The 23,561-nt window shown below is 39.1% G+C and overlaps 1 protein-coding gene across 1 annotated transcript in view; it reads right to left on the bottom strand.

The window, feature by feature from the left end:
• VIPR1 (vasoactive intestinal peptide receptor 1) overlaps positions 1 to 23,561 on the bottom strand; it is a 177,904-nt gene that overhangs the window by 6,777 nt on the left and 147,566 nt on the right. The window contains exons 7-10 of the mRNA XM_075214096.1: positions 14,177 to 14,330; positions 10,852 to 10,912; positions 7,461 to 7,527; positions 6,235 to 6,326 (exon numbers count right to left, since the gene is read on the bottom strand). Of these exons, the coding sequence (XP_075070197.1) occupies positions 6,235 to 6,326; positions 7,461 to 7,527; positions 10,852 to 10,912; positions 14,177 to 14,330 (374 nt within the window). The remainder of the gene's footprint in view (positions 1 to 6,234; positions 6,327 to 7,460; positions 7,528 to 10,851; positions 10,913 to 14,176; positions 14,331 to 23,561) is intronic.

The raw sequence follows: 23,561 nt of genomic DNA, 5'->3' as shown, positions 1-23,561 counted from the left end.
TCAAAACAGCTCATTAATTTTGCACCAAGCCCCAGAGACATTAATCTACGTTACCGTGTTTAGGCGAATACAATTTCTAAATACCAAGTTGAATACGTTTAGGTTTCAAACTTGTATGATATCTTTGGGCACCACCAATTAATCCACCTGCTGCGTGGGTCAAAACAATCACCGAACTGCTGATAATTAAGTAAAATATTTTTCGAAGGCATCTATAATAGGACTTTCTTAGTTTTTGCATCAGAATGCAGATGACGTTACCATTCACTTACTCGGCGTTCCTTCCAGCTTGACATATTGAATTTAGTGACTGCAGTCTCATTGCTAATGACTTCTACAGAGATTAAATAAGAAAGCTACATTGATTTACTTTCTATAAGGCAGCAAATTGCCTTGAATTCCTCTCCTGTTCAATTTGCAGCTTCCAACTAGCTAATGCAGTATTCAAATTAGCTTCTGCTGTCTTTCAAAATAGGGACAGAACTAAATAAAGGCACGCATGATAATGCATTGAAATCCAGTCCAATATATATTCTTGAATGTATAAATCTGATACAATTAGCAGCGCAAAGATTCATATTGTACTTAGATATCACTCTCCAGCTCCCCGTCGCTCTGGGGTTTGCTGCGACTTTTCTGGACTGTTGAGCACCAGGCTGCCCAAGTAGAAGACACTAGGCACTTACTAATGGTGTATCTCTGCCCCTAGATCAGTGATAGGAAACCTGAAGTACGTCAGGGGCCACAGGGGGGGGGGGGGGGGCTCTAACTTTCAAAATGGCTACACAGTAAGTGATAAGTTAAAACGATACATTGAAGCAAGGAAAGAGACACCTAGCTGTAATAACGTAACAGCGGGTATGTTACGCAAGTGTTACAAGCTATTATAATCAAACCTGACATTGAAACAGGGACAAGCTGGAGCCCACAGGCTCGGAGGGCCACATACGGCCCTAGGGCAACCTGTTGTCCATTGCCGCCTTAGTGGCTAAGTCAGAAAGTTGCTGACTTAATAGTTGGACAAAAAAGGGTTGATAATCTGCAGAAAAGTAAATTATTTTAATTAAATGACTGTCTCGCTGATTCTCTATAATGTCTATATGGGGGGTGCACCTCAGAATAATTAATAAGTACCACCGAAACAAGAAAAATGAAGAAAGTATACTGTTTTAGGACACTCTGAAGTCAAGACTGTCCTCTTTTTCTTGTTTAGGTACTTAACAGTTAGTAACACAATTAGGGCTTCTCTGTATTGCTGAAGATATAAATAATTGGATTATATTGGGTTTTAGGCAAAGCATGGAGAAACGTAGCCGTAAGAGGGGGATTACTGTGAGGAGTAATGATAAACAAAGAGACCCATTCTTACTGAAGTCTGCTTAGTCTATAAATCCACCCAATCTTCGGTGCTAAATGAAATAAAATGGAGTAAAACATTTATAGGGACCGATCACCAATTATCCGGTTAATTTGAGTGCATAAGTAGTTAAGGTAGAATAAGCTACTGACAGCCTTCTTATGTAAACCAGGCTAAATAGTGGTGATAATGTAATACAATGTTATGTAGTATTGGGATTGGCAAAGGTTCTTCCCAAGACAAGATATTTACAGGTCACCTAACTCAAAGGTGACTTTGATTACTATTATATTACACAAAAGAGGGCGCACTTACATTTATTTTATTTACCACAGAATGAAATTATGATTTGATATATTTAGTTTTTGTTTTAATTGTGTATTTTTAAATGATAGAAAGGAAAACTGTCGGCTTGTTCTCTGCTGTAATAGGACGTTGACTGGTGTAGGGGCTGGGGCCATGGGTCTTGTAGGATATAATCAGTGTAATATCTGGCTGAAGTACATTTAATAGCAAAAGAGAGAAGTGAAGCAGAGAAGCTGAAAGTATTGTTCAAACAATACATATATATATGTACAGATATTAATATTTGCATATAGTGTACGTACAGATACCATTCAGTGCTGTGTCTTTCTCTTATCTTCTCTCTTATGTCTCAGTGACCATCTCAGTCATCCCTGACAACCACTGTGAAGGTGTCAGCACCTCCCCTTTCTTGCAGTACCATCAATATGCTTGCTAAGAATGGCTGAATGGGTCATTTGCAGAAATAATGAGACGAGAGAGGATTGAGGAAGGAGTGGGCAGGTTTATAAGCAGTGGACCAATGTGTGTGTGACCTCTGCTCTGTGTTGTTCTCACTGCACAATGCCAGAACAATGTCACCTTTGGATTTACTTAGATTCGCTATAAAAATATCTATAAAGATAAGTTGTTTGGTCTCCGCTGTGTCTGCTCTCATCCGTTTCTATACAGCAGCCTCTACTTGGCTATCAGATATTTTTAATTGAGGCAGAATAATGTCACGTGCATCACATTGTGCACTGAAAGGAAAATGTCACCCGCTAAAAGGCAGATTAGAGTTCTCTGCTGCTGAATCACTTCTGCGTCTTCTAAATGGAGATCTCTTTGTTTATTTGCATCATCTGAGTCAAAGCACTTTTTTTTAGGTCTGGTGAGAAGAAAACAACATCTTTGCTTTATACTTAATGGGTCATTATAGGTAATGTACGAGAGTGCAATAAACAGAGGCGATACAGAACTCTTTATTCCCGCGAGTCTGCCTAATTGTCCGCCTAATGCATTTACAGGTGTACCTAGGGATCCTGGTTATTATTGCTGCTCCTGGTAAATTAGTGAAATCTCTTGTGGGTTTGTGGGTGAGACTGGAAAGGTGCGTTATAGTATCGTTTTTGGACCATGCCCAATTTTAGTAGAAAGTTCTCCCATTTCTGCAGAAGCCCCATCCCCTCTGAGGCTGATCTGTTCTGAAATTGGGGGGGATTTCAAAAATCAGCCATCAGTAAATCGATTAATGATTGAGTACCAATTAGCCCAAAATAACGTCCACTGGAGATTCTGGTCCAATCACAGTGCATGGAATGTAAGGAAGCCAATCGCAAAGCATCAACACAAGTCACATGGCCATAAAAAAAAGTAGCTCACAGCCCCTCATAGTCTGTAGGTGCTCATTGTGGAAAGTGACGAGGTAGGTTGCCCAAACTATTGTACAGTTCTGTGCAGGCTGCATTAGCTACATAACTGTGGGAACAATACAGCAACATTGCCTCATATAGCTGTTTTTTATTTTATTTTTTGTATCATCTCACTCAAGTGCTAGTCCTAGTCATGTCATGTCGGATTTGCAGATTGCTTTGCATTGTACACATTTATTTTATCTACACTGCCTTCCCCCCAAACCCACTGTCTTTTGTCACTTGCCATTGCTTTTATAAGTGTATAAATACCCAGGGAATACATTGTGATATCAACCAGTGTATTTTATTTTGTTTACAGTGCACTGTCTTCTCCAGAGATTGCAAGAAAGCTGAATAGAAGTGGGCAAATCAGTATTGGGACTTGTCGGATTAAAAAATAGAAAAAAAAACGACTAATTACACAGTGAAGTTAATTTTGGGGATTTAATGATCTCTACTCCTGAATTGCCTTAAAGTTCAAGTCCTTTTGCATTGAAAAAAATCTTTACAGCCCCTTAAACGCACCTTCACAACCCTTTGAAACTTCATTCAAATAATCTTGTCACACAAAATAAAATCTCATTTTGGCACTGGACACGTAATGAGTATTTGCAGAATGACCGGGCAAAGTTCTACTATTTGGATAGAGGACAGGCTTATCCAAATTTACACACAGGCAAAGTGCAAATTATTCTGAGCCAAAAAAGTACCGTATGAGCACAATTCAGGATATTTATTGTGACTCGACATGGTAATGAAATAAAAAATATAAATCGCGGCAGTTGAAGATGTTTTAATTTTGTGTTAAATAAATGTTTAACTTTTTGCTATCGGCTGACACACAGGTCTTAAAACAGGTTCCTTTAACAGATTGTTAATAGTATGATGTACGGATGGGATCTGCCAGAGGCGTTGTAATAAAACGCAGTATATGGCGCTAGGAATTCCCTGCAGTGATATTGTGGTTTTGTGTCTTAACGGAAAAAGACAAATCCTGGCTAGGAATATGTAGATGATCTCATTTTGGACAACTTCCCTAGAAGTAAATTGTGCACTTAATGAAATTTCTGTTTACATCTGTGCAAAGAAACATATTTGTAGTAAATCTAATATCCTATGTTTTTATCATTTTTTACAAAGATCAGGAAAACAAACTTGTAGTCAACTGCTTCAACCTTATCGGGTCTCATTATTTAAAATATGAATTCTGAACAGTAAAGACGTCATTTAGAGTTGCAAAATTTACTACTGAGCAAACTATGGTGCATGCTGGGATAATACTGTTTTTGTATGTACCACACAAGTACTGGGCAGCTTTATTTTCACACTTCAATTTAGAGTTGAGCTAGGACACACCCCTTCCCAACTCTAAATTTGCCCCTCCCCTTGCACTGCAACATGTTTTTGCCAAGGGGCAAAATTGTTCCTTTATTTTGCTCTGCACCTAACTCTAACTGGGGCCTTAGAGAGGCTGTAGATAGGGCAACTAATGGATGTGGTCTTTGACTTAGAAGCAACGCAAGTTGCATTATGAAACAAAGTTACTAATAATATTTAGCCTAACGACTTATCTCCCGTTTATCTGGATCTAGGCAGGACAGTTCTGCTTCTGGATTATTGTTCCTTTGTCACAACAGACAAAACTTTTGTCCCAATTGGCAGGGAGGCTGCAAGGTTAGTCCTGCTCACTGCTTTGATCCGGGGCTACATAAACCTAAGTTGATGATTTTGACAGTTTTTTCGCCAAATGTATCTATATGCTAAATTTAAAGTTGCACGGATCTTGTGATCCAGCAAAATCAAAATACAGCTGCACAAGCTTAAGAGTATGGAGGTATTTTTGCGTGCATGAAAATGCCGTAAATTTACATTTATCTATTAATCAGGCAACAAAATACTGTTTACGGACATTTCTTTTAGATAAAAAATATGCCCCAGACCTTAACAAATCAGAATTTTGCTTTCATTATCTCGCACTAGACAGATAAAGGCTAATTGATAACTGGTTGACATATTCTGCAGTGTTTGTAAACAAGCTCTAATGTATTTTTTTTTGCGTTTGATAACTGGTCATTTAGAAGTAATAGCCCTTGAGTGAAATCTGATTTTTACAAAGCTGTGTAGGAAAGGCCTATTTTTATTGTGCATCATTTTGGGGGAAAAAGGGGGGTGGCAAAATAAAGAGTTTAACACCACCGAGCACAAACATTATCAGGATTAATCCTGATATATCAGTAGGATGTTGTGATTATTTGCAGATAGCCTTTTTCAAGTGCAAGTTGGAACACTGAAAATGCATCTCATTAAATGTAACAAGAGTTAATGAGAATAAATTTGACAAGTATTTTCCTGGTACAAAAATTAATATTGAGTACAAAGGAATCATCGCATGGTTTAGTTCCAGTCACTTGGCACGAAAGACCACTGGAAAATTTCCTACTGGGAGAACTTATGCCCCAATAAACAATCTTCTATGGCCTTTCAGCACCAGACATGAAATACACAGGAATTTTTTTTGACTTAATTACTATGCAGATTTCTTAAGCAAGTGCCAGTGGTAAGCTTGGAAATAGCAATAATTTATTTGAAAATCAAAAAGGATGTACACCTTAGATTAAGTCTTAATTTAAGCTACAGATATGTGTAAGGGTTCATTTTGCTCATAGAGATAAGGTATGTGCCCACGGTTATTATTTAAATCTATCTCAGGTAGAGGAATTAGCTTATTAATTCACTAGGAACTAGTGACATCTCTGAGGCACGTGGCATGTTATGTACTGTTACCCCCTCCTCATTACATCTGGGAAATCACAAGAGGTTACCCAGACTAGTAAAAGTCACCAGGGAATTGTGGAAGTGAGGAGAGACATTTCTTGATCAAGTAAACAGTGTTCGGTCAGAAGAAAGCATGACTAGCATGCAAATTAGTCTGACTTATATGCTAATCGGTCAACTTGTTATTGCTCTTCCCCTCCTCTGTCATTTGCTTACTATGAACTCTTTAGCCCAGTAAGTGATGAGAGTTCTGATGAAGATCATGAGGCCATTTCTGGGGGGTGCAGCTTCTATGGGGGGCCCAGAGATGAGTGGAGGCCAAAAGGAGCACACTCCATACAACGATAGTAGATCCTGCCACTAAGATTTAAGTTGAAGATATAACAAAATAATGTTGCCACCTACGTATACTGGCTGTTTTCATTTCTTCCAACGTCTGGCGAGTGTAACTTTTGTACCAAAATCCTGATGATGCAGATGAAAAGGATAAAATTGACCTAAAAAAAGAAATAAACAAGATCATATTACTCTAAAACACACACAGACATCCCATAAAGAATAAAAAAAAAAACGAAAGGAAACAGTTGCAGGGTGAAACCAAATAACGCCAGCCGATTCCACAATAACCTGTCTTCTACTTGAATTCACTGCCCGTTGACATTAACTCATGTTTGGTATAGCAGCATAGGATGGCAGCCATCTTGGGCCTGACATCAGCCTGCTTGAGACTTTGAGTCATACATCGCAAGTATGATGATGTCAAACCCATAGAATACAGCTATGCGAGAGGTAGAAGTGCCAGACGGCTGATAGACGATAAGGCGGCTAGATTTCGGTTCTAGCTAGAACTGTTCATTAGGAGTTATCACAATTTTACATTCTCACAGTCGCACAACACACGAACTTGTACATTTAATGCAAAAAAAAACAAAAAACATTTTGATTTGGGCTAAGAAAGAAATATAAGTAAACCAAATCAGCAGATCAATTCATGAAGCGTTCCTTACTAGTCCAACCAAAAAGTCATTCAAAAAGTTTTTTTTAAAAAGGTATAAAAGTTTTTTCTAATGTACATGTGTTCAACCTATAGCTACTTGTTTACTTTGATCTATAGAATTCCTTAAAAAAAAAAAAAACTTCAGAAGTCAATTTTGTTCAAAAGCAAAAATTTTGTAACACACTTTGTCGAAATTCAAAATATGATGAAATACTTTGCTCATATCTACTTGTAAATGTTCTTTTCATAATATATCTTTATCAACTTATCATTATGATATCAATGTTGACTGTGAAATAAATGTAAAAAAACCCAAATCCCTCTCAACATTAAGAGTCTCGGTAATAATAATAGTTATCAGCAGAGCGATCTTCAGCCTCACTCATATAACATAATGATCTTTACTGAGTATTTTTCATATTCAACCCCCTGGTGATTCTCATTATGCACTTGGCAGTTACATAATGTCGCCTTAAACAATGCATGTGTTTAGTTATATTTGAGGTTGATTATTAAGCTTTGTAATTTAGATTAGTGCTGACATCATTAGCGAGCGTGCTGGGCTGGCGGAACTCGTCAGGAAGAGCTTTTTATTTTTATAAGCAGTTGTTGGAAGTTTTATGAAATACTTTACCGAAATTGAGGCCAAAATTGGAGCTCTGACGATCCACCAAAGCGGGGATTCAATGGTGTCCCAACACCTGTGGATACATCACAGAGATTTAGCAATCAAGAATTAGACAATAAAGGTTTACAGGTAGACATAAGAACATTGTAATAGAACCTTAGGCAACCAATGACCTCTGGCTGACAAAGCATAGAGAGAGTTGTGGTTCCACATCATGGATGGCCAGAGGAAGCCAACAATACCAATCGGATAATAAGGACAAAGGGCCTGATTCATTAGTTATCTTATCTTGTGCAAAAGTTAAGATGCTTATTTTTAAGAAGAAACGGGGACATAAGAGTGAAGTTAAGATGGATTTTCATCTTCACTTAAGAAATTCTTCACTTACGCAGTGGATTTTGCTTCTTATCCCCCTTTTCTGAGCATGCACAGAGTGGATTTGCTTAAGAACGGCAGATAAGATCACTAATGAACCAGGCCCAAAATAATAATCTTTGCAAACCACTTAAACTTATCACAGGCCTCCACCGTATTCTCAACAGGCCGTGCCACGGTGCGGTAAGAAATCTGAAACTGTTCTGTGGAAATCAGTAGCATCTCTACAACAGATGAAAGCCGCAGGTTGCCCAATCCAAATCAATTAGTAACATGGTATGACATGCTAGGACTTGTAGCTCCACGGCAGCTGGAAATCACAGGACATCCCAGCAGCATGTGGGCCCCAGAGTTCCTCTTTTGCAAAACATTTTATTTACCTTTCTTCTGTATTAATGTTGTAATAATACTGAATTTACTAAATACTATAGAAATCTGCAGAACATAATAGTCTGCTCCCAGTACTCCAGGCCAGATAAACATGTGTAATCTAGGCTTGATGACTGTCCAGGCTTATAACGCAGTTCTTGGACATGCGTATGGCTCTTCAGAATAGGTTTACGATCTACTGCTCCGGTTTCGACTGTATCAGATCGCCGCCAAAGGGGAGATTCCACATGACCAAATAGATAAGAGCAGCTTGAATTACTTAAAGTGGCTTTGACCATAAATCCTATCACACAGATGTACAGATGCTTGGGTCCAGGGGCAACAACTGTTCCCTCCACACACCAGGAGGGACAACAGGAGGAGTCAATGAGGCCATGGTAATGCCCAGTGCCCCAACGCATTTGACAAAGTTGCCGAGCTGCAAGCAATAATGAAATAGTAGTGGCAGAATATGCAGCATTACTAGTTTCCAAAAGCCAGTGTCGTCAACTCTCCAGTGCGAGTGGGCCTCTCAGCACCAAAGGGACTTGGGGATGGGACTTCACCCATAAGGAGCTGCAAAGAGAAGATGGATGCTTGGGCCATATGGAAAAATGGGCCATATTGCTAAAAGATGCCCTGAATGGTGATGGAGGAATGAAAGCTCCCTCATCCAGAGACTCCAATAAACCCCAAAAGCAGGGATATGGGTAGGAGGTGAAGGAGCTTACTGGCTCCCATTGCAAAGGTAGCTTATACCACATAAAGACATCTTAGATCCAGTACCAGAGCAGATTTGTTTTTTTGCATTGTGAAGTCACTTAAGTGGGGATGGAGAACCTGCCCCAACTGAGGCAACAGGACCTACTGTTCAGTCAGCAATATGAGCCAATGTTCCTATAATGTGGTATGTGACGTAGAAACGCCGAATACCCCAGTCAAGATTATGAGACAAAGCGGGCAGACTACTGGCCTAACATGAGAACTGTTTGGTGCTGAGGGCTACTGCATAGAGAAATCACACAGAACGAAGGGCGCGGCGGAAGACAATTGGTGTTGATGATCAAAGCCACTTGGGGATCAACAGAGTTTGAGTTGTGTGGTATCAGGAGATCAAGAAAGAAGCCCTACTTATATTGACAAGAGAGGACAATCTCCCTATAGATCTGTACTTTAGAGTCCTTCCTAAGGGTTATCCAATGAAACTGTGGATGAGGTACATTCAGAAAATAAGGGACAGTCTCAATGAAGCTCACAAAATTGTTTGAGACACCTAAGAAAGCAGGAGAGTTAAATTGATGTTACGAAACTAAAGTCAAACAACTGATTCTGCATTTGTCAGCTGGGGGTACCCCGGAAATGCAAAATTGAATAGATCATCTAGAACACTCTACCGAACACACCTCCTGCCCATTGATGACATTGTGGGGTCCGACCCTCTTATTGATCCTACCTCTCTAAGAGGATTCCAACGATGACTAGATTGATGATGAGAATGGCATTGATGCAGCTTTTGAGTGGCATCTGGAATTGCCTGAACTACATTTAACCAGCACCTCAAAGAGAAGAAGCAGTCAATAGAATGTTGACACCAGCTGGGGTGAGGAAGAGAGGACCGTTCCTGTCGAGCTCCAGAGAGGAGGAGTTGTCAGGAGAGGGACAGTTCTAGATCTGATTCCAGTAGGCTTAGAGGTGGATTCTGTCTGCCCATGTTCTTATGGCATGACACTTGCCCAATTATGGTCATAACATATAACTGACTCTAGGAAATCACTGGGCTTACCATTCGGATTATGCTTGTGCCATTCTCACCTATACTGCTGACACTGTTACTAACCATCATTATTGCTATACTGTGATGTGGAAACCAAGAACGCTATTTCTCATCATTTCCATTCCCTTCCCATTTATACCCTACTTTATCCAATAGCTTTTTTTGTGCTTGACAACTGTTTATTAGACAAAGGGCAAAGAAGTCTGGATATACCTTGATCAAACCCTGCTAAATCATCCAAATTTCCCTACATGTGGTCTTCGAAAGACCTGGATGGAGGTCTTGTCAAGGAAAACTAAACCAAACAACCTATCTCCACTTCTCTTCTACCAAACCCAGCAAACAACGGAGTTAAACAACAAAATGCTTTGAAAAGCTACATCTAGATAGAACAGAGGAACTAGATTGATGCCCATTCTTCTTCACCTGCATCTACGAGTAGACAGTGAGAGACAGCCATCCTGTAATCCTCCTCTCTTGTCATTGTCAGTAATAACATGATAGTGGTACCATATGGATATGGAGGAAGGTTGAAGGCATAGAGATTTAATTGTATACTTTGTCAACACAGCAGTTCTCAATGAGTCTCTCTGTAGGCTGGAAAATCACCATTTTGTGATGGTGTTGTCAGAGGGTCAAGTATTAAACAGAGATCATGACAAAGCGGCTGATAAATGGTTCTCAGAAATATGTTTGATTGGATTTTCATGCCTGCTACCACTAATGACCCAAGATTCCCAATTAAATATAAGCATTATTTATTGTTAGATTATATAAAATTAATATGTATATTATAATTTTTTTAGAAAAAAAAAATGAACAGATAGAATCGAGTTTGTTTCTACATGGAAAATAAACATTTACATTGGATTTCCTTACCCTGAGTCATCAATATAAATCCTCGCAACTGTCCAAGCCATGGTAAACAGAGTCGGTGCACCTAGAGGGGTTCAGACCAACAGCTTGAAATTCATTTGGAAAAAATACAGCTATATACATTGATGTAGTGCCACAGTTCAAAGGTCAAAGGTGCTAGTAGATCACTACAGGAACTGAGCATCTATAAAACTGCATATTCAGAACCTCACAATTCCCATTGTACACTCTATACCGAAACTTTGCTTATTAATAGTTAAAGTATGTTGCTTACATACAGTGGAGGTGGCCATTTTATGTGCTGAACCAATATTCATCAGAAGGCAGCTAATGTATACACTGGGAAGTAGTGACATCACTATCGGGAAGAGGATTGTTGGGGAGCTGAGGTGCCTCTTAAAATATTTGTCTACAGATCTGTAGAATTTTGTACAATTAGGGGGGTATTAAATTGTTAGTGAGATATTTTTTTTTCCATGCCGTGTTAAAAAAAAAAAATCTCCTGCGTTTTTTTGCCGGCAATAGGGACCATTTTGAGTTAGCGCAGCGGGAAAACTCGTGAAATTCAATTGAAAAAGAGGGAACGCTGCCCCTGCCCGCTAAACATTGTGTTTGTGAGATTTTAGGGGAGTGAAGGGGAGTTTTAACGCGGTCATGTATAACACAAAAAAAGGTTTTGCATACATTTCCATACATTAGATTGCATTACACATTGATAATATCTACATTACAGTACTTTCTTTAGCATATTTTTTAATTGAACTATTTTTTACCATAGAATCATCTAAACCATGTCAAAACACATTACTACATTCATATTTGTACCAAAAACATACATCAATATAATTAATTAGTGATTTTATTTTTTATTTTTTTATTTCAATATTTTATCACAAGAAAATCAACTTACACAAGTTAGACATTAGCGATAAACATAAGTTTAACTTTTTTCCACATTATTACATGATTTCAAATACTTTTCAAAGGTTTTTTTATTTTTAGCACACCCCAAAGAGGTGCGAGATAAAACAGCATATTGGCCTGTTTAACGCGCCGCGTTAAAAAACAATTGAATAGCTTTTAACGCGGCTGCATTTCACACACCCTATACTTTCAATATACCTTCTACTGGAGCGCGAGAGGACCGTTGCATGAAAAAAACCGTAGCGTTAAAAATGGAATTTAATTGCGGATAAAGTTAACCCGCTTGAAAATGATAAAAAACAGCGTTAAAATGACTTAACCTGCTCAAAAATAACAACTCGCTGACAAATGAATACCCCCCTTACAATATGACAGACACATATTGATATATGTTATAGATAATCTCATCATATTTATAAAAACTGAAGTTATTGTGGCCCCTTAGTTCAGTTCCAAGGAAACTGTTATTGCGATAAATTTAATCACAGGAACGGTTACACTTTTGGAAGTTCAGGATGTAAACACATTTCATGGAGACTAGCAGAAATGTATTCACTGGCTATTTATCTATAATTATGGTACAGTGTATCTGTTTGCTAGAAACAATCTAATCATTACTGTGTATGTAAAAAAATAAGCCACAAATGATATAAAAGCTATATCTACCTAAATATTAATAAAATAATATTTATCTTTTGGGGGCAAGGCAAAATCTGCATTCATTTTAAAATCTTACAGCTTGACAAAAAAATATTTCAGCATTAAATTATTCTTTTTAGATTCTCTATCTGTTATTTCCATACTGCAATGACTTGAAAAATAATAAGCTGATCATTAAGACGCAGCGATAACCCCTATGATGTGTACAGCGAAGCAAAAAAAAAAAGTCCTATAAATTATAAGGCTTTGGGCCTATATATTATAGGGTTTTGGTCCTATACATTATATGATTTATGTCCTATACACCATAGGGCATTGGTCCTATACACCATTGGGCTTTGGTCCTATATATGATAGGGCTTGGTCCTATACACCATGGGGCTTTGGTCCTATATATGATAGGGCTTGGTCCTATACACCATTGGGCTTTGGTCCTATATATGATAGGGCTTGGTCCTATACACCATTGGGCTTTGGTCCTATATATGATAGGGCTTGGTCCTATACACCATGGGGCTTTGGTCCTATATATGATAGGGCTTGGTCCTATACACCATTGGGTTTTGGTCCTATATATGATAGGGCTTGGTCCTATACACCATTAGGCTTTGGTCCTATATATGACAGAGCTTGGTCCTATAGACCATTGGGTTTTGGTCCTATATATGATAGGGCTTGGTCCTATACACCATTAGGCTTTGGTCCTATATATGACAGAGCTTGGTCCTATAGACCATTGGGCTTTGGTCCTATATATGATAGGGCTTGGTCCTATACACCATTGGGCTTTGGTCCTATATATGATAGGGCTTGGTCCTATACACCATTAGGCTTTGGTCCTATATATGACAGGGCTTGGTCCTACACACCATTGGGCTTTGGTCCTATATATGATAGGGCTTGGTCCAATACACCATTGGGCTTTGGTCCTATATATGATAGGGCTTGGTCCTATACACCATTAGGCTTTGGTCCTATATATGATAGGTCTTAGTCCGATATATGATAGGTCTTAGTCCTATATATGATAGGGCTTAATCCTATACACCATTAGGCTTTGGTCCTATATATGATAGGTCTAATTCCTATATATGATAGGTCTTAGTCCTATATATGATAGGGCTTGGTCCTATACACCATTGGGCTTTGGTCCTATATATGATAGGGATTGGTCCTATACACCATTGGGCTTTGGTCCTATACACCATTAGGCTTTGGTCCTATATATGATAGGGTTTAGGTCCTATATATGATTGGGCTTGGTCCTATACACCATTAGGTTTTGGTTCTATATATGATAGGGATTGGTTCTATACACCATTGGGCTTTGGTCCTATACACCATTAGGCTTTGGTCCTATATATGATAGGGTTTAGGTCCTATATATGATTGGGCTTGGTCCTATACACCATTAGGCTTTGGTTCTATATATGATAGGGATTGGTCCTATACACCATTAGGCTTTGGTCCTATATATGATAGGGTTTAGGTTCTATATATGATATGGTTTAGGTTCTATATATATGATAGGGCTTGGTACTATACACCATTGGGCTTTGGTCCTATATATTATAGAGTTTTTCCCATTTGATAACTAGAGCCTGTTATTGTTTCTCTTGCCCTCTATTGATCAGATCTCACTGCTGAACGTATAGTTTATTTGATCTGGAGATATTGTAGATTGAAACAAATGCTTAATTTCTTCTCAGGAGTTGCAGATTGGTACTTTCAGCTCAGTACTTACCCCATCCGATCAGAATGTACCACCAGAAATACTTCCTCTCTGAGAAGAAGGAGATGACCAGGAGCGTGTGCAGGTAGAGTCCTTCCACCAGCAGCCAGAAGAAGTTGGCCATGATGCAATACTGGAAAAACACCATTGCAGCTTTACATCCGGCCTAGAAAGAACATAGAACACGTTACATTGAGTAGAGTTCTGTCTCCACATGAAACTGCGCATGTGCAATAAGACAAGGTGCAGGTTCTATGTGCCAGTAACAGATGCCATAATCAACACTGTACATTATTTTCCTTCAACTAAAATGCAGAATATATAAAAGAGCTGCTAACATTTACAAATATATCCAAACATTTCCCATTTTAAAACCAGGACATATAAGAAAATGCCTCTTGATCTGCCCATACAATGCCAGATCCCTTACTTTATAACATTGTAAAAAGCAAAATTAGGACAATATAATAATCCAATGAAACCTGATTCAGGACACACCCACTTCCTGATTAAGCCACACCCTTTTTACAACATGACACATCTATTTTGTGGTCCACAAATATGTGACAAGTGCATAGTACCATTTCTCTGATACTGTATACTGGGATATGTTAGAACTGCATAGTATCACTTCCCTTATACTATATACTGGGATATGTTAAAACTGCATAGTACTACTTCCCTTATACTATATACTGGGATATGTTAAAACTGCATAGTACTACTTCCCTTTTACTATATACTGGGATATGTGACAACTGCATAGTATCACTTCTCCCTGTGTTTGCGTAGGTTTCCTCCGTGTGCTCCGGTTTCCTCCCACACTCCAAAAACATACTAGTAGGTTAATTGGCTGCTAACAAAATTAACCCTAGTCTGTCTGTATGTTAGGGAACTTAGACTGTGTGGCGCTATATAAATTAATGATGATGATGGAGAGGAGTGATGTCTATACTGTGTATGGGGACACTGGTCTGTACTGTTATAGGATGAAGAGTGTATACAGAATTTAGCTCCCCCCAGTCAAAGTAGTGACAGTAATATACTGCACTGCATCACAGTGTAATAATAATTACACCTCACAGCTATTTGTCAAATATAAATTACAGTTTCTGTACAGTTTCCAAACAAAATGATATAAAACACTGTTTTTGCCAAGGTGTAAGACCTGGCACCAATCAGTGGAGAGAGTGCCCACCGGAATAACTAATGATTAAAATCTACCCCAGGCAGAGCATATACCGGGCATAATATTATCACATTAGCACAGTGAAAAGCTCCACTGCTCAAACATTATTTAACTTGATTTAAATACCTAACTGAGAAAAAGCTTAGTATTAAATAGATGAAACATTTGTTACATAATGCATGTTACGTTGTGGATATTATCTATGCAAAGTTATACGCTTTCCAAGAAAGTAATAAGACATAATCAAGCTAATTACTTTCATGTAAGCACCGCAATGACCTATAAGTCCATGTTGTTTGGTCACTTGGATTAAATAAGTCATTTAGAAGATGATGTTCAAACTGCAATGAAGGTCTGCAGCCTAATACAGAGATAATAACCAATGCTTTAACGAGCGAATAGACTCATAACCGATTCACAGAATGTAATTAGAAGATTTGTAGACCTGATAATCAATTGGTCAACTTATAGAAACAGATTTCCATTCAGGAAACGTCTTTCCAGCTTGTTTTCTGTACCAGAAACATATTTCTCTCTGATGTGATTAATGTGGATGGAATCTAGGGAGGGTGTTTGCTAAGAAGTTTTGACGTTTTCTTCAGCTTTTGCAGTATAAATTTGTATTTATTTTGTTTTTATACTTCACAGATTATCTTTATTAGTTATACAGAATATCTTGATTATGATTTTTTTTAAAAAAAGAAGTGAACAAAATAATCTGCTCCACTAATGTTTGGAAAAAGTAATTTATAAGACTGAATTTTTTTGGGCACAACTACAGTATATTAAAATAATTGGAAGTCACACATACTGCAGCGTAAGACAGAATAATTAGTGCCACAATTAAAATAAAAAGTCTATTACAATAGTTCAAAACACAGCTGTTTTATTAGACTTAAATAGAGACATTCTAAGACAATGGTAATTAAAAGAATTTGAACCACACACGCACCTACTGTATTTTTTGAGTGAAAAGGTGGATACATAACTTTTATTTTGCAAATAACATTAGTCCAATGTTTGTAAAAAAAATTGACTGTATGAAGAACTGGCATCCGTGGCTGTTTGGTTTGGATGCAATGTTATTTTCAGTGCTATGTCCGTCTACGCACATTACACCTCTAAGGGGCGTGAGGAAAAATGAGCGCACATTCCACCCTCAACATCGGCACGATGTGTCTCTGTGAGTTCTGGAGAAACGCGTCGCTGAACGGAATCTCCCTCACTATGTGCAATCATTTATTTTTTCTCAGTGATCATTTTTTGTTTTCTGGCATTGTAAGAGCTGTGCCTGGATCAATACACCTTAATTACCGTCATCGGCACCAAACGCGCAGGTGATTTGTGAATATTGATTGCACAATAGAAGTTAATTTACTGAGGCACCGTCACCGAAAGAATTTCTAAATTGCCCATTTTGCTGCCAAACTTTCAGTAAGGTACAAAAACTAAAAATTTGGCACCGTTTCTAGAGCGCTATTTCCACAGGTTGTTGCTTTCAGGTTGGTGTGGATCATCATTATCATCATCATCATCATCATTATCATCATAATAATAGTTAAGCCTGGGCGTAACACCACAGGGTTTTCATAACTGTGAGATTAATTAAGCCAGAGGGAACTTAAAGTTGAGGTGTGTGTTGGGCCTTGGATACGCCATTGTTGTATCACGGTGGCCACATTATAATTTGTTCTGCCTCTAACCTGCAGGACAAGTTGCCTGGCCTCCCTCTCTGTTTTTGGAGGTGATTTGCAGGTACTTTGGGTGCCAACACCTGCTCAGGAGTGTTTTACTGGCAGCCCTTGTGGGGCGGTTTTGGTTTTGGTCCCAAGACCCTTCGGCTTGTTTGCCGTGTGCTATGTTTACTCCCGATGTGGGATTTTCTTCACTGGTACTTTAGCTGCCAACACCAGCTGGTTTGAGGTTTGTTTTTTTCCGGAAAACTTTGAGCAGTCGGCGACCTATGCTTGACGGGCGCAAATTAGTTCAGAGAAGTGCGACAATATTGATAAAGGGTATGGAGTCATTAAGTTATGAGGAACGGTTAGCCAGTTTAGGATGTGTACTTTAGAAAAGAGGCATCTAAGGGGAGATATGATTACTGTGTACAAATACATTAAGGGTCAATACAGAGAACTTTCATGGGAACATTTTACCCCAAGGACTATACACAGGACACGTGGTCACCCCCTAAGCTTAGAGGAGAGAAAATTTCACAACCAGCAAAGGAAGGGGTTCTTTACAGTAAGGGCAGTCAAGATATGGAATTCACTGCCAGGGAAGGTTGTGATGGCAGATTCAATAGATATGTTTAAAAAAGGGTTAGACAAATTTTTTGCGGAAAAGTGTATCCAGGGATACGACCGTTAATTAAAATGAAGGATAGTAGTGGATATAGGATAAAAATAGGACTCGTATATTGGGTCTAGGGGGATTTTCACAATTGAAACAGATTGGCGGTTGCTTACTCTGGATCAATTTCAAATATAAGTGCAGGATCGCAGGAGATCCAAAATAGGTTGAACTTGATGGACTGGTGTCTTTTTTCAACCTCATCAACTATGTTACTATTTATGTAATGGGGAACTGGTTTCCCTTCGAAGAGTCGGCTTTGGTTTTGGTACAGGCACCACCCTCGGGGCAGGTTTGTTGGTTGCGATCCGTCAGCCCAGAAGGGATGCGGCTTCTTGAATGCTTGGGATAAGGCATATTCAAGTTTAAGGATAAGGATACGCCCGGGTGTAATGGTTCCCCATGTATTGCTGTAAAGAGGGTAAATTGCCCTCACTGTGATATTAGGAGCGTAGGTCCTAGGCGACCTGCTTAACGCTTTCTCCTCCACCAAACAATGTTGGTATTTTAATAAATTCCTTTATTTGACAAACTCTGTGTTTTGTCCTTTATTATTAGTAGATTGGTAAGAAGTGATGTAAACAGGAAGGGGGGGGGGTGATTATTATGTGAGAACATTAACCATTAAGCATTTTATTAGTTCTGTGAATATTACAAATAATTGCAACTAAAAATTAAGTTTGAAGTCAATCTAATTTATGGCTCTGGAAGTGATATAACTCCACAAGTCTGTCTTGAACTTCCAAAAAATGATCTATATTATCTGCTACATATAGTGCAGACAACGGCTCTGCTTACGCTGTCTGTACCGACAACAGAGATTTCATCTGTGGCTCAACAGAGAACACATTATAATATATAAAACATGGGGTCGGACGTCGGACTTTGGGGCTTTAAACTTGGAGATGTTTATTTCCCTGTGGTCATGGAACGTGCGAGATGAACACAGTTGTCTTTGATCCTTTTCCAAGTCTACTTGGTAAATATAGTTAAAGCCGCATTTGACCACAAAATTGTCCACGGTCATCTGGCAGATCGGCGGATCCCAAATGCGAATTTGCAAATTCTGTGAGGAACGTCATTCCAAAGAAAGGAGGAACAAAGATGGTATTGTCACATCTCACTTCTAATGATAGACATAAGCAACCTCAGATTGTGTTGAACTACAACTAGCAGCACAAAATCAGAGGAGCTAACAGGACCCCCTGCTGCTGAGCTGGTGGACTTACATCCTCTACATGAGGTGCAGGCTCAGCGGGACCTTGGTGCACTACAAACCCCAGCATGACACATCAACTGAACATAGTTATAACATCATTTTCATATTTTAAATATTGTTCTTTAATAAATATTAACTTAAAAAACACAAGGAAACAAAAAGAAATTGTGAAAATCGAATCTAATAAAAAAACAAAAAAGAGAAATTACACTTAGTTCATACTTGCCTACTTCCAGTAGGCAACATCTGGGAGAGGGGTGTGGCTAGAGGTATGGAGGGGGCAGGGTGCCTTGAATCGCGTCATTTTGGCCCCACCCCCTAGAGTAAAATTACGATTTTTAAGGGGGGGGGGGGGTTGAGGCCAAAATGACGCGATTCCCGGTGAATCGTGTCATTTTAGCAAATTAATTTCGGGATGCGGGATAAATGACAGCTCTCCCGGGAGTCCCGGGAGACTGACCCAAATTTCAGGAGTCTCCTGGACTTTCCGGGAGAGTTGGCAAGTATGACTTAGTCTTTAACGAAAAATATTTCCAAGGACAAACTACCCAGGTACCCTGGAAATTAGGGGCAATTGGCAACTATACAAATTGCATTACTGAACTTACTACTTCCTTGAATGTCACGTTCCGCCCAGAAAATGGCTGCCTCCAATTTACCTCAGTGATATTACTACTTCCTATTGATTTGATAGGTTACAAACATGTTAGTTCAGGGCACAAAATGGCTGCCTTAAGTGCTTGACTGGGCAGGACAGTGACACAGCAGTTAGCATCGCTATCTCACAGGGGTGGGGTCATTGATTCCGACCGTGGACCTATCTGTGCGGTGACTGTATGTTCTCCCCGTGTTTGTGTGGGTTTCCTCCCACACCCCAAAAATACGTACGCTGTAGGTTAACTGGCTGCTTACAAAAATATATCCTAATGTGTGAGCGTGTTTGTGTGGTAGGGGATTTAGATCGTAAGCTCCCGTGAGGCAGGTATTGATGTAAATGATAAGCATCCTCTGTACAGCGCTGTGTAATATAATCAGCGCTATATAAATAAACAATAACAAATAAATAATAATGTATACACTTTAAGTCTGCACTACAAGGTCAAGCGAGTGTTATTGTGTCTGCCTAGCCACGAGCTGTAATAACAGGAGCTGTACACACAACAGATGCGGATTAAACTTGTTGGGAACATGGACTTTGATTTACCACTGTCTGGGCTCTTTGTGTTCTGTACATTCCACCCAACGCCCTATCTTATTGCAGTGTATACAGTGATTCATCACCGTATTACTGGCTTTGTTTAATGGTGTCTCTCTGTGAGGTGACCTTGGTCATTAAAGAGTTTCCATGGCCGCTAGTTATTTTCCCGGGTGCTGTGAGGATGATATTTTAGTTTTACTTCTTTATGTCACACATTTAGGTCTGAAAAATTTCCCCATGATGTCATTGGATGAATTCCAAGTAACAAACTGTAATCCCTATACTGTATACATGGAAATGTACGTTTCTCCAGGCCGGCGATAACATTAGACGAACCCTAGGGGGTCAATGGTTAGGGAATGAGTGACGGTGGAGGGGCGTGACGCTTGAGAGAGCGGTGGAGTTCACCACTTCCAACCAATGGAGATGCGCCAACAGAGTTTGCTCCGGCCCTGACATTACTGACAATAAAAGTCACTAATAATAGTGTAAATCTTGTAGGCACCTGATCCTATTTGTGTGAATGGCTCTATTTGTCTTCACAACGCGTTTCATAGGTGCATTCCCACAGCCTGGTCCTGGTTCCGTTAAATGGACAGTGTTGTGAAAAGGGTATTTTGCCCCTCTAAAGAGGTATTGCCCCCTATGTATTCTTTCTCCTCCCCTTGTGTCTCATTTAAAAATCCCTGCAAGCAGTGTGCAGTAGTGTATGTGTTATACAGAAGGAGCATGTCACCTAAGGATGAGTGGGACAATCTGGCTGTTTCCGTCGCACAATGAATGAGCCACAATGCGTCGTGGGATGTGGTCAGACTCAATACTGAGAAAAGCAATCAGTGTGGCAGCTCTCCGTTAGATTTATATATGCAAAACACATTAATAAATAAAATGTATATCTGTAAAGGACTTTTCACACTGATAAGTTTAGCAAAAACAACACAATGTTCGGGGGTCTTCCCCCTTCGTCAGGTTATCAAATCGTAAAGTATATTGCAGTGAAAAACAGAGTAAACCACAAACTTGCAAAGTAATGTGTTGAAGATGCGAAACCAATGTATTATATAGAGCAGGATGCACCTCCCATTATTCCGTAAATATCCCTGCACCTTCCAGTACAAGATTGTGTGTCTACGTCTCTTCCGTACATACCTGTGTCCCATTTACATTTTTCTGAAAACAGTTATAGCGGGGGCTCTTTCCCCCTCGTCCTGATACTGGAGTATTATATATATGCAGTAATAGGATTTCCTGAATCAACCGAATATATAGAGATCACACCAGATTATCTCTTATTATCATCACTGTAGCTGTGGTCCTATGATAAGTGTATATCTCTGTATGCCGGATAAGTCGGACTGTGAGAAATCATGTTCTATTGTCGGTAAGGAACGTGCTTTCACAAAATGAGGTATTACTGCAGGTCCCCCAAAATATCTGGACTGTGCGTCTCTCTCTCTCTGGCTGTTAGAAATGTGGGGAGTGGGAGGTTTTACTGTTAATAATCTTATAATTCATTACAAAGAGCTGGACTTCAGGGGTCCTTAGTATTATCAAGATTGTTTCTCTTGTCTTCCAGGTATCTTTAACCCTCTCCAAACCCCTCAGAAACAGCCTACATCTCTGTGCTTTATAACCATATATTACATTATATAAATCATTTTGCTGTGGCTTATTCTGTAATCCTCTTAAGTGCAATCAAATATAATAAGGCGCTATCTGTGTCTTTGAACTGCAGCAATCTACTTCACTTAATTACTTAATTGCCTGCTTCTGTAACCAAGATCCCTGTAAATGTCACACTAGATTTTGAGGGAGGTGGTGGGATCTGCTCAAAGTGGGTCTTTTACAATGGTGGGACTAGTAGAATTTAAGAGAAGTGAAACATCAAAACAGAGGGTCATCTCCCGCACCCCTATCAATATTCTGCAGATGAGGGGTTAATTCTCATACTCTACAACCTGCTACGGACATCACCATGAGCATATTAAGCTCTGGGGGTAAATGTATCAAGCTGAGAGCTTTTTGGCGGGTTTGAAAAGTGAAGATGTTGCCTATAGCAACCAATCAGATTCTATCTGTCATTTTGTAGAATGTACTAAATAAATGATAACTAGGGGCCTGATTCATTAAGGATCTTAAATGAAGCGGATTCTTATTTCAGTCTCCTGGACAAAACCATGTTGCATTGCAAGGGGTGCAAATGAGTGTTCTGTTTTGCACATAAGTTAAATACTGACTGTTTTTCATGTAACACACACATATCAACTATAAATGTCAGTGTACAAATAAGCTATCAAGTATTTGTGTGTTACATGAAAAAACAGTCAGTATTTAACTTATGTGCAAAACAGAACTGTATAAATATATTCGCTTTCGTAAGTAAAATGAAAGACCGATTATATTTAGTGGGGATATAATCACATGATTGAACAGACAATATTCTACCCACTTTCAAACTTCTGTCTTGAATTCTATAGAGCTGCAGCAACTCTTAGCCCTGGCTGGACACTGCCTTTAAGGGGGAGCTATCCCACCCCCATAAAATATCAAATTATGGTCCCACCTAGTATTCTCTGTATAAAGGAACTAGTGTGCAGTTCTAGCACCCACACTAAATTGTGAAATATATTCTTGCCATTGTTACCTGGATTTAGTGTCACTATCAGTAAAACCCCTGGCAATGAACAGGTTAAGGTTACGCACCAGAAGAAATGTATACTAAGTATAACAGAGCAACACACAGCGGAGCCCTGCGCTACCTGACCTAAGGTGTTATTTAATACAGAAACCAAAATCCTAATTCCTCTTTTCCTATTTTATTTTGATGTACGACGTTTCCTGCTAATAACCCTGAAGAGAAAGTATTATGCGGGAGAAATATATTATATCAAAAATGCAACATCAAATATAGATCACAGGCCCCCGGCGCTTCATTTTTGCTTTCCTTTTTAATGTGTTCATTCATAACTCATCATTGCTAACGTCCTCTTGGGCAAGTGGAGGAGAAAATATATTACGTTTAATTCAAGAGAAAGCGGCGAGAGACGTAGGATGTGCTCAAAACGACATTTAATTCATTCGTTACATTACAGGTAGCTACAGAGAATTTACATATGTAAATCCACAAATTCACCTGGAATTCCTGATAGAAAGGGCCATCAGCCACATACAGTCATGGTACACTTTATTTAAAAGGACAATTAAGACCATTTACCCTGATATATGTAGCTACTTCCCTAGTTCAGGTGCTGTCTTTATCTTGTTAAGTTCTGAGGATGGGTGAAAGTTCACAATATAACTTTGTTACACACATCCTTCCTGACCTTGAGATCCTTTTAGTAAACATTCACTACCAACTTTCAGTGAAATCCTTATGGAGCTGTTGGTAGGAGGTGGGTGAGGAACAGCAGGAGCGAACAATTGTTTCCCGACAGTCTGA

Source organism: Mixophyes fleayi, chromosome 5 (assembly GCF_038048845.1).
Source record: "Mixophyes fleayi isolate aMixFle1 chromosome 5, aMixFle1.hap1, whole genome shotgun sequence".
Taxonomy (NCBI): Eukaryota; Metazoa; Chordata; class Amphibia; order Anura; family Limnodynastidae; genus Mixophyes; species Mixophyes fleayi.
The sequence above is the reverse complement of the archived record's forward strand: the minus strand, read 5'-3'. Positions and strand labels throughout refer to the sequence as shown.